Raw genomic sequence first — 15,262 nt, forward strand, 5'->3', positions numbered from 1 at the left:
CCTCACTCTGCCCCCAGCCAGCCCCCACATGCCAGCCCTTCTACTTACAGCCAGTTCCAGGGATGAAACGACCCACCAGCTTGTTCCTCCTGGGGCCCCTCCAGCCTGCTCTTTTATTTTGGGCATATTCTGCAACAAGTTATTGACGCAACTAAAATGCATCAGGTGGATTTATTCTGCATTAGTTTGTTCTGTATTGCTTCCCCAATGCAGGAACAAACAATACTAAAAGTGAGATCATGTGTCATCTCACTGATGGCATCAAGAGGACAAATCATCATGAACGTGCAAAAAAAAAAAAAGGATGCATGTGTATAGTCTCATTGTTGTAGAACTCAGCAGGGAGTAGAATGGGAAGCAAACTAGAACTACAGTGGTGCCTCGGGTTACAGACCCTTCAGGTTACAGACTCCGCTAACCCAGAAATAGTACCTCGGGTTAAGAACTTTGCTTCAGGATGAGAACAGAAATCGTGCGGCGATGGCGCGGCAGCAGCGGGAGGCCCCATTAGCTAAAGTGGTGTCTCAGGTTAAGAACAGTTTCAGGTTAAGAACAGACCTCCAGAGCGAATTAAGTTCTTAACCTGAGGTACCACTGTACGTAGTTGGCTCTGCCTGTCATTGGCTCTGGCGCCACCTACTGTTGGCCTCCCTGCCTTCTGCCCTATGGGGCACCAGCCACCACTTCCAAGGAGAAAGCACTGAAAGATTTTTGGAAGGGTCAGCTGGGCCAACTGGGGTGAAGTGGGCTATTGGAGCTGCAAGGATTTGCCTCGTTGTGTGTCTAGTTATTGAGTTGGAGGGAGGTTTATAGCCCCAGGTGCCGTTTCAGATGCTAAAGCAGCCATCACCAGCCTTGGTTTCTTAAGCATTCCCAGGGTCCCTTCCAAGTCTACAAATCTATGATTCAATGAAAAGGGGATTTGACAAAATCACAGAGGACCAAGCTAGCATTAGCTGTCATGCTTTGTCCCCTGCCTTGAGGACACCTCTGCAGCCACGGCAAGATGAAGCCACATGTGCACATATGCAGAGGTTTATAACTTTCTGGCAGGCAAAACGTAGCTCCCATTTGAACTCGAACTGTGCTTTCATCCCCCGGAAAAGCTGCCCTCCTCAAGACCCATGCTCAGTCCCATTTTAAAGATCTCAACCATCTCATCAATTAACCCTTTGTAATGGGAATTCCCCCCATGAGACCCCACACCCTTTTCGCTTTGAAGCCCAGCTCCCCTGACCCTGCATTTTTACATGTTGAGCCAACAGAAGAAAACAAAAAACCCTCCCAGCTACTTTTGCGCTGCCAAAGCTGGATTTTCAAAACTTTTGCGAATACTGTAAATTGACAACTGTTTCCACCTGCCTGCTCTATCCCTGCAGTGTTTTGCTCAGCTGGTATCGAAATGACTCAGTTGTGATAAATAACCACAAAAAATGATGACAGTCGTTTGCTAGCATGTTGCAGAAAGCTGGGCTTTAAGTGGGCTTCTTGTGCATGGGTAGTTTGGCTTGCTGGAAGCAGAGACAGAAAGGCAGATTTGCATCGAGACACACTGTGCTACGCTCACCAGGATTTTGACTGCATTTGCTGGGTAAGAATGGAACCTAAGCTGATTTAGGAGCACCGATCTCTGCTCTGGAAAGATATCGACTCTGCCCTGGAGCTCATTTCTGTGCAATAGATTCACTGAATTCCCCAACATTTTTTATTGTCCGGGCTCCTCTGCAGCTTGACCCAAATAAATGTTGCAGGTGGTATTGCATGGTAACTCCATGGGGGGGAGGGATGGGGGGGGAAACCCCTCCACCTGCTCAAGATCTACATGCCAAACTGTTGCTAAAGGCACAGGAGCAAGGACAGTGAGAAGGGTTTGGCAACCTCTAAGATCCATCAACTATAACTGGGACCAATTCAGACTACTTCTTATTTAGCTTTTATTTTATTGTTTTAGTGTTATGTTCACTCAGGAAGGCTTGATATGGAATGTTAGAGGGATCTTGGAAAAATGATGCCTGTGATTTTCTCCAGTGTGAGTGTGCTCAGGTGTGAGCAACTACGCAAAACGGCAGAAGACGCCAGTCTGGTTCCAAATTATTTCATTCTGTTGTGGTTTCCCTTGCAGAACTGTATGGCAGCAAGAAACAATCACCCCAAATCTATCTGGTGAAATGCTGGCTAATTCATGTTTGTGTGTAGGGCCAGTTTAGTATGAAGCATTTTGCTAATGAAGAACTAGGTATTTTTTCTGTTAAAATGTCTGTGTGTCAGGTGTATTTGTTGTGTTTTTTAACCTCCTTATTGAAAAGTCAAATCAACTTTCTCTCCACTACACCAGACAAGAAACAGTTGATGATGTTATTGGTGGGAATGTGTGTGTTCGTGTGTGTGTGTGAAATAATAATTGAGCTACTATTAAACCCACAACTACCTTTCTTCAATCTCGATGGGGTAATTTTCAGCTGGATTTTTGTTGCAAGAATAATATATATATTTGAGTTTGATATCCACAATTTCAATTCCCACTTTGCCCCTAGTTCCCCTTTGTTCTGACCCAAGGAAAATAAACCTTGAACTACTTTTTGCTTTGATTAGCTGATCCATGCTTTGGATTGCATTTCCTTTTTCTCTGCCAAAGTTGGGGAGGAGAGAGAGAGAAAAAGAGAGCGGGAGGGAGGGAGGGAAAGGAGATTTCACCAAGCTAAATGTTTTAGCTCCTCCCGGCAGCTTCAGCTGTGCTCTGGCTTGGCAGTGAGACTCGGATAAGAACAGGTGAACTGTGTTGGGAGCTGGCGAGGCACGGGACTTTCCGGCGCTAAGCCCCGGCAGCTGCTGGCTGGAGCCAGGAGCCAGGAGCCATGTCTCCACCAAAGGGTGGAAGCTCTCGGAGGCATCTCCTTGCAGCTGTGCTACCCTTTCCTCCAGAAGAAACTTCCAAGCATCAGAGCAGCGTGCTGGAAAGAGAGAGTCAGACTTCCTGGAATGCAAGTGGGCTTTTCCTGTGCTTAAAACTTTCTGAGGATTATTGCAGTCTCTCTCTCTCTCTCTCTCTCTCTCTCTCTCTCTCTCTCTCTCTCTCTCTCTCTCTGTGTGTGTGTGTGTGTGTTGGCTTCTTCAGTCTTGCCTATCTTGCTCATCCCTTTTCTGTCTGTGCCCATCCATCCATCCATCCATCCATCCATCCATCCATTGCCTTGATCATCCATGTACTAACTAACCCACCATGTCCTTTCACTAAGAAAGTGTTTTGTCCATCATTCATCCATTCACTAAAAAAGTGTCCTGTCCATCATTCATCCATTCAGTTGATCTAGCCATCTACCCACACTATCCATCTGCAAAGTGTTTCTCACCCGCCAGCCATAAACACCCACAAACTGGTGTGCCACCTTCTCCATCTCCCTATCTGCCCCCTTCTTTCTTCATTGATTTTGCTTTGTTTTGGTCTGATGACGAAACTCCCTCCTTTCTCTTCTTCTGGCAGCATTGGGATGAACAACTCCACCACCTCCGGGCTGGTGGTTGGCCAGTGCCGGCTCAACGACCCTGTGCAGTTCATCCTGGTGCCGGCCGTCTACTGCCTTGTGTTGTGTGTGGGACTCCCGGGCAATGTGGCGGCCTTGCTGGTCTTCTTACAGAGCGGACGGGTGAGGAAGGCTATCCGCATCTACCTCATCAACCTGACACTGGCAGACATCTTCTTCAACCTCACGCTGCCATTCTGGATCCCTTACTATCTGGCTGAGGGGCATTGGGAGCTGCCGGAGGCCTTCTGCCGCTTGGCTGGAGCCACTTACTACTTGGCTACCTACAGTGCTATGGCCTTCATGACGCTCATCAGCCTGAACCGCTACTGTACTGTTGCCAAGCTGGAGATGGCTTTGAACAGGCCCTTGGGGGCACTAGTGGGCTGCGCTGTGGCCTGGCTGCTGTGCTTTGCCTGCGCAGTCCCCTCCTTGCTGACCCAGCAGACCTACCAGGTGGAAGCGATTAGCATGAAATGCTTTGAACAACACTCGGGGAGGAGGAGTTATGCCTGCGCCATGGTGGTTCTGTTTGCAGCCTCCTTCCTGGTTGTGTTAGGGGCCTACATGTCCATCATGAGATCTCTCTCGGCCTCAGCTGGCACCTGCCAAGGTGGGCACCGCCGGCGGGCACGTGCCATGGTCCTGGGCATGCTGCTGGTGTTTGTGGTCTGTGTGGCGCCCTACCATCTTTCTCTGGTTCCCTGGGTGGCTGACCGCATGGCCAGTTCCTTCTGCAGCCCTCCGTCTTTCTTGGACAACCTGCACATGTTGAGTGTGGCTCTGTTGAGCCTCAACAGCTGCATCGACCCCCTCATCTATTGCTTCTCCATCAAACGCTTCCGGACTGATTTGTGGACGATGGTGCGGAAGGTCGTACGCTGCCTCCCGCTCCCCTCAGCGGTGCCACCGCCACCACCAGAAAACAGATCTCCACCCAATATTCGGTCATCATCCTTAACTTCCTCATAGCTGGAGTGAAGGTCCTTTAGATGGAACTATCTCAACCTCCCTTTCCATCATTTGGACTTGATGTTTTTGAATTTGATATTGCCTACAGACCTCTTTTTGACCAGACTGTGGCTTGCAAATACCAACCATACTGTTCCAGTAAGAACAGTTTCCCTGTCTATCATCCACATGGAATTCATGAGCTTGAACGGGGGTTGGGTTGGCAGAGCTTATACAACCAGGTTTTTCCAACCATGGTCAAATCAAGTGATCCACAACTGGTGCAGAGGTAAAGCACAATTTTAAAAGGATCACACAGAAATGGCTGGAAATGGGAACAGACAGTGAATGACCTGGCCATAGCTGTAAAGCTCCAGTTAATAGGTTATTTTCCTGGATGGCTTCATCATTTTAGTTCAGTGGTATGCAACCTTCAGCCTGCAGGCTGAAACAGACCTTATCAGATTTCCCCATTTGGCCTGTAAGGCTGTTTTGGCCAAGCCCCACCAAGCTGCCTGATGCCCACCTGATGTCATATATCAGGGCTGGGGAACCTCTGGACCTTCAAATGTTGTCGGCTGCCAATTCTCATCAGCCTCAGCAATAATGGTCAATGGTTAGGGATGATGGGAGTTGTAGTCCAGCAACAACATCTGGAGGGCCACTGGTTCCCCAACCTGGTCATAGAGGTGTGGGATAAATAAAGATGCAGTTGAGGTTGGTTGTGTTTTTTTTTGCAGGAAGTGATGATCAGCTGATCAGTGGTACTTGCAAATCCCTGTGCACTGACCTCCACATGCACCAATCCTCAGCGATTGCTGGGGCTTTCAGCGTGCTGTTTGTGGGACTTTGGAAGCCCTGTGCCTTTGCCTCCACCATTGAAACTATGCAGGCAGAAACGGACCAGGTGTTGTTGTGATGTCAGATGATTGACAGGTGGGCGGCCCCAGCCACCTGTCAGATTTGACCCATGAGGATTGAGGGGGATAAGAATCTGGTGGCTGGAACCAATGTCCCAACCCCTGTTTTAGGTTAGAAGTTGGCAAATAGGGGGATGATGACAAATGTGCCGACTCTTCGTTGGCCGGAGATGGTTCAGGGTGTTCCAGATGCTGACATAGGAACATAAGAAAAGCCTGCTGGACTCTGTACTGATTGCCCATCTAGTCCAGCATCCTGTTCTCAGCCAGACGCCTCAAAGGGAAGCATGCAAGCAGGACCTGAGCTCAAGCAGCCTCTCCCCTCCTGTATTTCCAGCAACTGGCCTTCAGAGGCGGAGTGGAGGCAGATCATACTCACTGTGACTAGAAGCCCTTGGTAGTCTTATCCTCCATGACTTGGCCTAATAATGGAGGTCCTCCACCCCTGAAGGCCACCCTCCACTTCCCCCTCTCCCTTTACATTAACGTCCTTTTACTGTTCACAGACATTGCGCAATGAAGCATCTCCTCCCGCACATAGCATCATCTCTGCCTGGGTCAGCTTCTCTTGTTTCTTCAGCCTCCCCAGAGTCGGCTTCTTGCTTCCCTCCCCACAACTTGCTTACCTGCTTTGACTTTTGGAAATGAACTCCAGCTTGCTTTTCTGGCTTTCAGTGGTGCCTCACCCACCAAGCATCTTGCCTTGGCTTGGCCTACTCTCTGAAGGAAGGCCAGACTGAAACTTGCCGGTGCTTCACAGATTAAAAATGTAGAAAGGACCGAAACATTGTCTTGGCCTGCTGTATGTGGAGTTGCCAGCTTTTTAAACATACCCTTATAGCTGTGCCTTTAATCTCGGACCAGATCACTGCCACAGGTTTTACCTAGACATTCCTCCTGACTGAGCCGCCTCTTTTAATTACTGTACTGTGTTGTTTTAATGAGATCGTTTTATTGCCTGTTTTATTTATTTATCTATCATTACATTTCTATCCCGCCATTCCCCGCCCCCCCAGGACTCAAGGTGGCGTACATCATTCTCCCCCTCCCCATTTTATCCTTGACAACAACCCTGTGAGGTAGGTTAGGCTGAGAGACAGTGATGAGCTGAAAAGTCACCCAGTGAGCTTCAATGACTGAGTGGGGATTTTTGAAGCCTGGTTGGCCAAGTCCTAGTCTGATACTGTAACCACTACGCCACACTGTCTATGCAGGTTTCTATTCCAAGGTTTTGAGTGGTTTTCATATTTCAGTGTTTGAATTGATTTGTGTACTTGTAAACCACCAAGAAGCCTATTTTGACATTAACCAGTATATACAGTGGTACCTCGGGTTACAAACTCTTCAGGTTACAAACGCTTCAGGTTACAGACTCCGCTAACCCGGAAGTAGTAACTCGGGTTAAGAATTTTACTTCAGGATGAGAACAGAAATCACACAGCGGTGGCGTGGTGGCAGCGGGAGGCCCCATTAGCTAAAGTGGTACCTCAGGTTAAGAACAGTTTCAGGTTAAGAACAGATCTCTGGAACAAATTAAGTTCTTAACCTGAAGTACCACTGTAACGTAATCATAACTGAGAAAAAATGTAATTGCTGGAGCTCCTGCTACTATTGAAGGCACAGCTACAGGGAATGGTTGAAAAGCTGGCAACTCTGGCTGTAGATATCCACTTTTTTTTTGGCAACAGACAGTTGTGTGCTGGCTCCTCCTGAAGCAGGAGGTGGCAGTAAACTGACCATGAGCACATTTCCCTCCCCCCCACCCTTTTTAAAAAAGCATCAATGAAAACAGGGGCAAGATACAGCCAGGGACACATACCAGTGAATAAACACTTTCCCACACCAATGGGGACAGTCGGTGGGTGGGTGTGTACTCCTTAGAGTGGCAATTTATCCATCACCAAAAAAGAAAGAAAGAGGACAAAAGAGGATACAGATTTGCATAAAATTTGCATGTGCTAATTTATATGTACAGATGCAAACTTAGAAATGATTACTGTAATTTAAATAGAAATACAGTTCATCTCTCCATAGTAGGGAAGACTGTGACCAGGTGTCCTCTGTGCCTGCCTGCTCAGTCTGTTGTCCAAATGCTGATGGTGGTGGCTGGCCAACTCTGAGGCCTCTCTTGCTCTCCCTCCTTATGGTTCTTGTATCGTTAAATCATTCCTGGACTGGACACCCCTTCCATTAAAGCAGTAGTCTTCATCTGGGGACTTGTTTCTTAATTCTGTACCGTCTATTTGCTCGCTGCTGCTGCTGCTGCTGCTGCTGCTGCTGTAACCCACCTGAGATCAGGCCATGTCCCACCAGCTGGAGACCAATGAAACAGGATGGTTTCAAACAGACGACTGGCAGCCCTTCCAGTGGAGGACCGTCCTCTGTAAAGTTGGACATGGGAGCCACCCTGATCCCATAGAAGAACATGGGACTTCTCCAGTGCCAGATTTTATTTATTCACTCTGGCCTTTTGAACAGTTCTCCATAATGTCTGCAGTGCCAATCATCTTTCCTCAAGCCAGCGGCAGACAGACCACCTAGGAGAAAGGCCACTGCTCAGTGGTTAAACACCTGCTTTGAAGGCAGGAGTCCCCAGGTTCAATCGCTGACATCTCCAGGTGGAGCTGGGAGGGAACCCAGGCTGAAATCCCAGAGAGCCAGTCAACAAAGACAAACGCTGAGCTAGATGGACCCATGGTCTGATTCAGTATAAGGCAGCTTATTACGTCCCTATAAAATTCAAATAAGAAACCAGAGAGCCACGATGTCAAAGGTTGACCAGGCCCCTCAGCATGCCTCCCAAGCAATGCTCTGGGCCTGGAGTAATCAAACAGTAATTATTTTAATTCTTCTTATTAATTCTTCTTCTTAATAATAATAATAATAATAATAATAATAATAATATCATAATCATCATCAGTATTGTTTCCATTACGGCTAAATTTCATTACAATAAAAATGGAACCACATGTCACAGTCACTGTACAGTAGTTTGTTTTGTCTTAACGAGTGGAAAGCCTTCTGCTTCTAGGCACATTGCTAAGAACTAAGATGTGGACAGAGGCTGAGATCGAGAGAAGACCGCCTCTCGGTTCCCTGGCATGGCATTGAGAAGACAGGCCGGGCACCAAGTCTCGGAGGTGGGTCGCCATCCCTTCGTGTCTCTAAGCTACAGGCAGATCTCAGCACGGTGGAGGCCCCGATTCCTGGGAGAAGCTCCTGAGATCCACCTATTTTTCAACAAGTTACTAAGACATGAGGTTGTTGTGGAATTCTTCCCACTGACTGGACAAGACTTGGCCCAGGGGGTTGAAAAGATTTGGGTGCACATCCCACTGGGATGTCCTCCTGCACTGAAATGATGGTGCAGTCCCCATTCATTTCAGAGGGACTCATGGAAGAGACATTCTTTGTGGGTTGTGCCCATAATAACTAAGGTTGTTTGGGATATATAGATAGAATCGTTAAAAAAACAAAAACCAAGGGGGGGAAAACACCTTATGATAACTTTCATAGTTGATACAGCCATGGCTAATAAAATTAACATGTTGGATCTAGACTTCTCCATGCATGCTGCAACTGCGTGTACCCTCCCAATGTGTCAGACCACAACTCTTGTCAGCCACAACTCTTGTCAGCCACAGCTGGCATGACTGGTGATGGGAGTTGTGGTCTAAAACATCTGGAGGGCACCAGGTTGGCAAAGACTGATTTATGCACAAAAAGGAGGCCAATGAGAATAGGAGGTTGCCAGGAAGAGCAGCACATTAGACACTCATGGAGGAAACTAAATAGTACAAAATTCAGCCAAGATATGCATAATTCCCAAGGCCTGTTGGAGATTAACACAGGTTAATGTGCACAATTCCTTCTTCGTGGAATGGTTATGCACACATTCTCCATGAACCCTAGTGAATGTGCACAGTGACTGGTTCTAATGCACATTAACAGCGAAACTTACATTTTCCTTAACACACACACACACACACACACACACACACACACACACACACACACACAGCAATCTTGCCCTCTTCGGCTATTGGGTGGAAAGTCTATGTTCTGTCAGACAAATAATTTCAATGTTTATCTTCTCCAGGATTTGATTTAGAAAATAGGGTGGACTGTGCAGTCCTGTACACGTCTAATCAGAAGGATGCCCTATTGAGTTTAATGGGACTTACTCCCAGGGATGTGGGAATTGCAGCCTAAAAAATAACTGTTAGGAAAGCCTTTTTCAGAAATGTCATTTTAGAGGCTATTTATCAAAAGAAAGGACTATTTCTTTTTTAAAAACAAACAAACAACCAATCCACAAATGGCTAGAAATTTGGGTTATTCGGTCTTTTCCAATGCAAAATAAAACAAAAATGCAAAGGGTTTGGGATGAGCCTGGTAACAGTTATCAAAACTCTTTTAAAAACAGCAGCAGCAGCAACTTCCTTCTGATAAGTAAACACTGCAATTTTATGCAGAAAGAAAGAAGCATGATTTTTTGTGTTTTTTTTGTATGATGGTTGATACTAGATGGTAGATTTTTTAAGGATTATATGCCCTATGGGTTTCTTGCTAGTGCTACAGTTATGTGATTAAAAGTTAAAATTTTATACTATACAGTTATATATCCCAAGCAGCCTTAGCTGTTGTGCTTGTCGGTCACTCAGAACCCTTCAGTATGGAAGTGACGTTAAAACCTTGCAGGTGAGGGATGGACGGCAGCCGCTGAAATTATGAAATATCACTTCCACCTTGTGCCCTGAATATGGTTGGTTTGGGGAGCTCCAGACAGCACATTGCTTACCCGTGGGATTTCCCAGCATCTATCAGTCAGGAAGTTCCATACAGTCCAGTCACGGCAGCCAATCAGGGATCACGCTCCCAGGATGCCAGGTGGCACACAGTCCCTTGCCCTTGATTTGGGCCTGTCCTTGCTTGCGAAAGTGTGGCGAAGAGCAGGGTCCGTGGCACGTCTTCCATGGACTCCTTCCGGACGAGGTGGAGCCTCTCCTAAGTCAGCAGTGGAGGGTGAGATTAAAAAGGCGCCTCCAAAAGGTTTTCACAGTGCGGGGGTGGCGGTGGGGCTCCTTGGTTTTGAAGCCTCAAAAAGTAGCACTTAGCTTCATCTTCCCCCAGATGCCGGATTGCCAAAAATCCACACTCCCTGCTTTACTTGGATATGGCACCCAACTGCCTCCATAGATGGAAGAAGCTTGGCAAACTCTTCCCCTACAACTCCATGGAACATGCTACATTGTGGGTGCGCTGGGAAGGGAGGGGGTGTGTGTGGACCACGTGACTGTGAGCAGGAAGAGAGCACAAGGATGCTAAAGGATGAGAACTTTGGGGATCACCAGGAGTAGGGCACAGAGGAACCCAAAAGTGCCGGGTCTCCATCAGCAATGCCTCCTGACATTTTTAACTCACTGGCAGCGTATGCTCAAACCCAGAAAACCAAGGACTCCACCCATACCACTTCTCCCAGCCCTCACTACTGGAGGCGGCACTTACATGTAGGCTGCCCTGAAAGATGGGAGGCTTAGCGATGAGGAGATATCAAAAGGGGTATGTCCAGCCCTTCAGTGTCTTGGCTACAGATGTGTGTGATTTTTGTCCCCACCCACCCCAGAGTAATTCTGCTGATTTCCTAAAACGTTTCTCTCGAAATTCTTAAAGATGCTTTTGCCTGAGCAGGACCCTCCAAATCTACCTCGAATTCAGTTTCGGGGTGACATTTGGTGGCGACTTAGAGGTGTGTGGAACTCCCCTCCCCCTGAGAAATTTCATACATCTTATTGAAATTCTTGCACCTTCTTTGTAGACATTTTATATGCGAGCAAGCCCCCCCTCCCAGCATTTTGCTTTGCATTCATCCAAATTGGGTAGCACCCCCTAGTCTTGATGTTTTGGAGATATAAAGGTATAAAGAAGAGGAAAGATCTTAACTTATTTGCAGACCTGCTCCTTTTACACTGTATGTGGATACACAGATTATTTGAGTCTCCATCTTGGGCATTTATGAATGTGCTACCTTTGCGGCTTTATTTATTTATTTATTTTATTTTAAAAGACCCCTGTAGCTTAGTGCTAAGATGCAATGAACTACTTCTTTCACTTTCACAAGAATGCTTCATACTGTGCCACAGCCAAGGATAGACTGATATGGGAAACTCTGCTACCGAAGAGGCTCACCTGTTCACTGTCCAGGCACTCTCTGGTGAAAGCCAGTTGCAACTAATGCCCACTACAGTACTTTACCTCTAAAAGCACTTCAGTGTGGAAGGTGGGAATGCTCAAAAGCAAATGGAGTTAGTTTACTCTCCACTGTGTTGGTGGGGCAGACAGCACAGGAGAGAAATCTCTGTTGAAATTCCCTCCTGGACTGAATGAACGTGCTTTGAGATGGCAATGAGGGAATGTCTCTTTTTGTGAATTGTGCCCCAGAGATTCAGGACACACCTCAATGGTTCAACTTGGTCGACAAGAGGCACAAATCCAGGCACGAAGTCTGGAATCAAATCCCCACTAAAGGCAGCTGTACACAATCAAACACCCTTCTTCTTCTTACAGTTAGTTTTTTTTAAAGAACAATTTGTCATCACTGAAGCTCACTTTTGCTGACATTGGACTGATTTCTATGAAAAGAGAGTCACGGATAAGTGACTTTCTGGTGACCTTGGCCTGTATTGATGAAATGTTGTAAAACAATTGCTCTAAAAGGCACAGGGGGGAAAAATAGGAATGGTGCGGTCGTGCTTTTAATGTCCTTGATATTTTTAATAGAAAAACAAAAAGTGGAACTTCTTAGTGGCATCACACAGGGCTCTTACGAATCTGGTCAGAGGCCTTTCAAAATACCACTGTGCCTCCAGCCTTCACTGCATCCTTTTGACTCTAGGCCAAATGGTTTTCAAAGTGTGTTTTGGGGAACCTTAAAGATGGCTGGGTGGTTTCTCAGAGGTTCCTCAAGAAGAGGACTTGGAACAGTGGACAGGTTTTCCTGAAAGAGTTCCAACCATCATCACGAGGCCCGACGCCACCATGTGGCATGGTCAGGTAAATGCTGGGGTGCATCCCACTAGCGGGGCCTAGTCCCCTGCTCTGGTCCCTTTGGTGGCCACTTGCACCTGACATTCTGCCTTGTGGGTGGAAAAAAGGCCATCACTACAAAAAACTCTGTAGTGGCCATTTTGTTAACCTACAGTGTGCTAGAACTAGAACTTCCTATGCATTGTGGTGAAAAAAAGACTGAGGGAACAGCTGCCCACTCAGATACACCCATAGGAGGAGGACTTGTGCTCTTCAACCTTGGGTTCTCAAAACGTGTTGGGCTACAACTCCCATTCTGTCCGAACTTTGTCTAAACTGGCTAGGGGTGATGGGAGCTGTAGCCTGACAACGTTTGGGACCCTTATGTTGAAGAGTTTTGACCTGTTGCAATGTGCATGGGTTCAGTGGCCTTTGTTCAGCCTCGGCAAACAGAAAGATGTGGAAGCTCTTCCCTCAAGGTAGAAAACTTGAAAGCTGCTGGCTGAGGCGAATGCCAGCCTCACACCACTGTCCCATTCCCAGGACTGGGTGCAAGCAGTGGAGACTGGAGACAGGAAGGAAAGGGGCATCAGAGCAACCAGACAGGTTGAAAGGCAGAGAAGGCAGGGACTTTGCCAGCAGCTCCACCTATCTGCCAGCAGAGGGCAGTGTTGCATTTCTTTATAAGGCATCACTCTGTGGTCTTCAGAAAGGCTCACAGATAGATTGGCTACTTGCTTGCAGCAAGGCAGACATTTGTGAGATGTCTGGTGTGGGTCAGAAGGTTTAATGGCGGAGCGTCTCAGGGTGCTTCCACATGGCCAGAATGGGCATGATAAGGATAAGGGGGGGGGGGAGGAAGGTAGAAAGGTGGGTCTGCATGCACTGAATGTTGGGAGCAGTAGGGTATTCCCCCACCCACAAATAATATCGCTTCATATACCCCACTAGATGCAACTCTTGGAGATGACCTTGACAATGAACTATTTTCCCTACAGTCTCATCACTCTGTTCTAAGACAGGAGTGGAGAACCCCTGGCCCATGGACCCCTCTCTAGGGTCCTCTATCTCACTCGTGGGACTCTCCCCAGACTGTGCCCTGGCCCTGGTCCCAAGTAGGCAGGAATGTGCCCTTGAGCAGGGACAGGGTCTCTTGCTGCCCCTTATGCCAGGAACTCCCTCCTAGACCACTGGATGCCAAGTGTTGTCCTCCAAGTGTTGTTGAATCATAGCTCCCACCATTCCCAGCCACCATGACTGACCATCACTGTTGGTCCTGCTGGTTGGGGCTGATGAAAGTTGGGAGTCCAACAACATCTGGAGGACCATAGGTGTTCCCCATCTCTGATAGGTACGCAATGGCGATTGGCGCCCACTGCGACTGGTAGGGTGGAAGGCAAGGAGACTAGCAGTAGGTGGAGTCAGAGCCCATGACAAATAGAGCCACTGCCTGACTGGTTGTAAGTAAGAGGGGCGGCAGCTGGAGGCTGGCTGGGGCCAGGCTGAGGTTTGTGGGGCACTGCTACCGTGGCCTCTGATGGACGTACGTTGACTGAAGGTATTCTGCGCATAAAACTAGTCACCACTGCACCCAGCTGAAAGCAATGCACTTGGTTTACAAAGGCCCGAGAATTTGAGCTCTGCTCATGCATTCGTTGAATGCATATAGACATACAGTGTGGAAGGAGGATGGGGTGTGTGCAAGGAGAATGCCCACCACAATGTCCCCTTTGCCGTGTCATCCACCCTTACCTTCCCACATTGATGGGGAAGGTCTGAAGGTGGCACACAGTTGCACACAGTTCAACTTGTGCAGGGTTGGGTGGTGGTGTCAGAACTCAGAGACATTCTAGGAAGTTGAATGTTGGAAGATTCAGGAGAGACAAAAAAAAAAAAAGTCCTCCACACAATTCACAGAGAAATTCAAGGAGGAGATGGCTATCAATGGCTGCTCAACTGGACATGTATGTTCTTCCTCCACTCTGAGTACCACCTGCTGGGAACCATGAGTGGGGCCAGAGCTTTTGCACTTAGGACCTTGCTTGTGGGCTTCCCAGAGGCATCTAGTTGGCCACTATGAGAACAGGGTGCTGGACTAGATGGGCCTTTGGCCTGATCCAGCAGCAGGGCTCTCATCAATGCTATTTTTCTAGAAAAAGAGGTGCTGGAACTCACCCTTGTTCTCTTATAATGGCAATGGTGCCCACCTGAGAGGGGCCAGAATTGAGTTCCGGCTGAAAAGAAGTCTATCATATTCTTGTGATTTTACTCCATGTACTTCAGCCATTGACATCAACACAAGTCATAGGCCAGCATCCACTGTAGCTCCTGAGGTCAGCAGGCTAGAATGGAGGCTGCAGGCAGCGGCGTAGCGTGAGTTGTCAGCACCCGGGGCAACGCAAGTAATTTGCGCCCCCTAACCCGGGGCAAGGCAAGTAATTTGCGCCCCCCCTAACCCCTAACCTGCGAGTTGCCGCTGGCGCTGCCGCCCAAACGACGCCGCTTGCCCGGAGAAGGAGGGGGGGCAGAGAGGCGAGGAAAATGCAACGGCCCAGCAGCTGCAGCAGCAGCGGCGGAGGCGGGGCTGTGAGGAGGGGCTGCCTGGCACGTCCTCCGCGGCGAGCGCTGAGAGCCGCTGCCTGCCGGGCGCCTTCAGCCCGGACGCGCGCACAGCTCGTCGGTTCCGCGAGACATGCGGCTCCACTACAGCCTGCGCCCGAGGCTCTTCGGCGACTCCGGAGGCAGCGAGCGCGCCCCCCCAGATGTTGCGCCCGGTGCGGCCGGCACCCCTGGCACCCCCCACGCTACGCCACTGGCTGCAGGCACTACATCCTCATGATGCTT

At 48.3% G+C, this 15,262-nt stretch overlaps 1 protein-coding gene and 1 long non-coding RNA gene across 3 annotated transcripts; one reads left to right on the forward strand and one right to left on the reverse strand.

Moving 5' to 3' along the window:
• The first annotated feature begins 1,028 nt into the window (after nucleotides 1-1,028).
• Nucleotides 1,029-8,877, forward strand: LOC308590236 (platelet-activating factor receptor-like). Of its 2 annotated transcripts, none has more exons than XM_081200063.1 (2): nucleotides 1,029-2,163; nucleotides 3,482-8,877. In XM_081200063.1, exons 1-2 carry the CDS (start codon nucleotides 2,006-2,008, stop codon nucleotides 4,491-4,493), a joined length of 1,170 nt encoding a protein of 389 aa, XP_081056189.1. In that variant the 5' UTR covers nucleotides 1,029-2,005; the 3' UTR covers nucleotides 4,494-8,877. The 2 variants fall into 2 exon arrangements, with proteins under 2 accessions (XP_081056189.1, XP_081056190.1); XM_081200064.1 differs by having other exon boundaries at nucleotides 1,029-1,591.
• LOC308590257 lies at nucleotides 7,336-14,394 on the reverse strand. The gene is made up of 2 exons (XR_014009736.1): nucleotides 9,035-14,394; nucleotides 7,336-9,004 (listed from the first exon to the last, which is right to left on the reverse strand). It is a non-coding gene; the product is annotated as an uncharacterized lncRNA (long non-coding RNA).
• Between the last annotated feature and the right edge of the window lie 868 nt (nucleotides 14,395-15,262).

The sequence above is a fragment of the Podarcis bocagei genome (assembly GCF_964188305.1).
Source record: "Podarcis bocagei genome assembly, chromosome: 7".
NCBI lineage: Eukaryota > Metazoa > Chordata > Lepidosauria > Squamata > Lacertidae > Podarcis > Podarcis bocagei.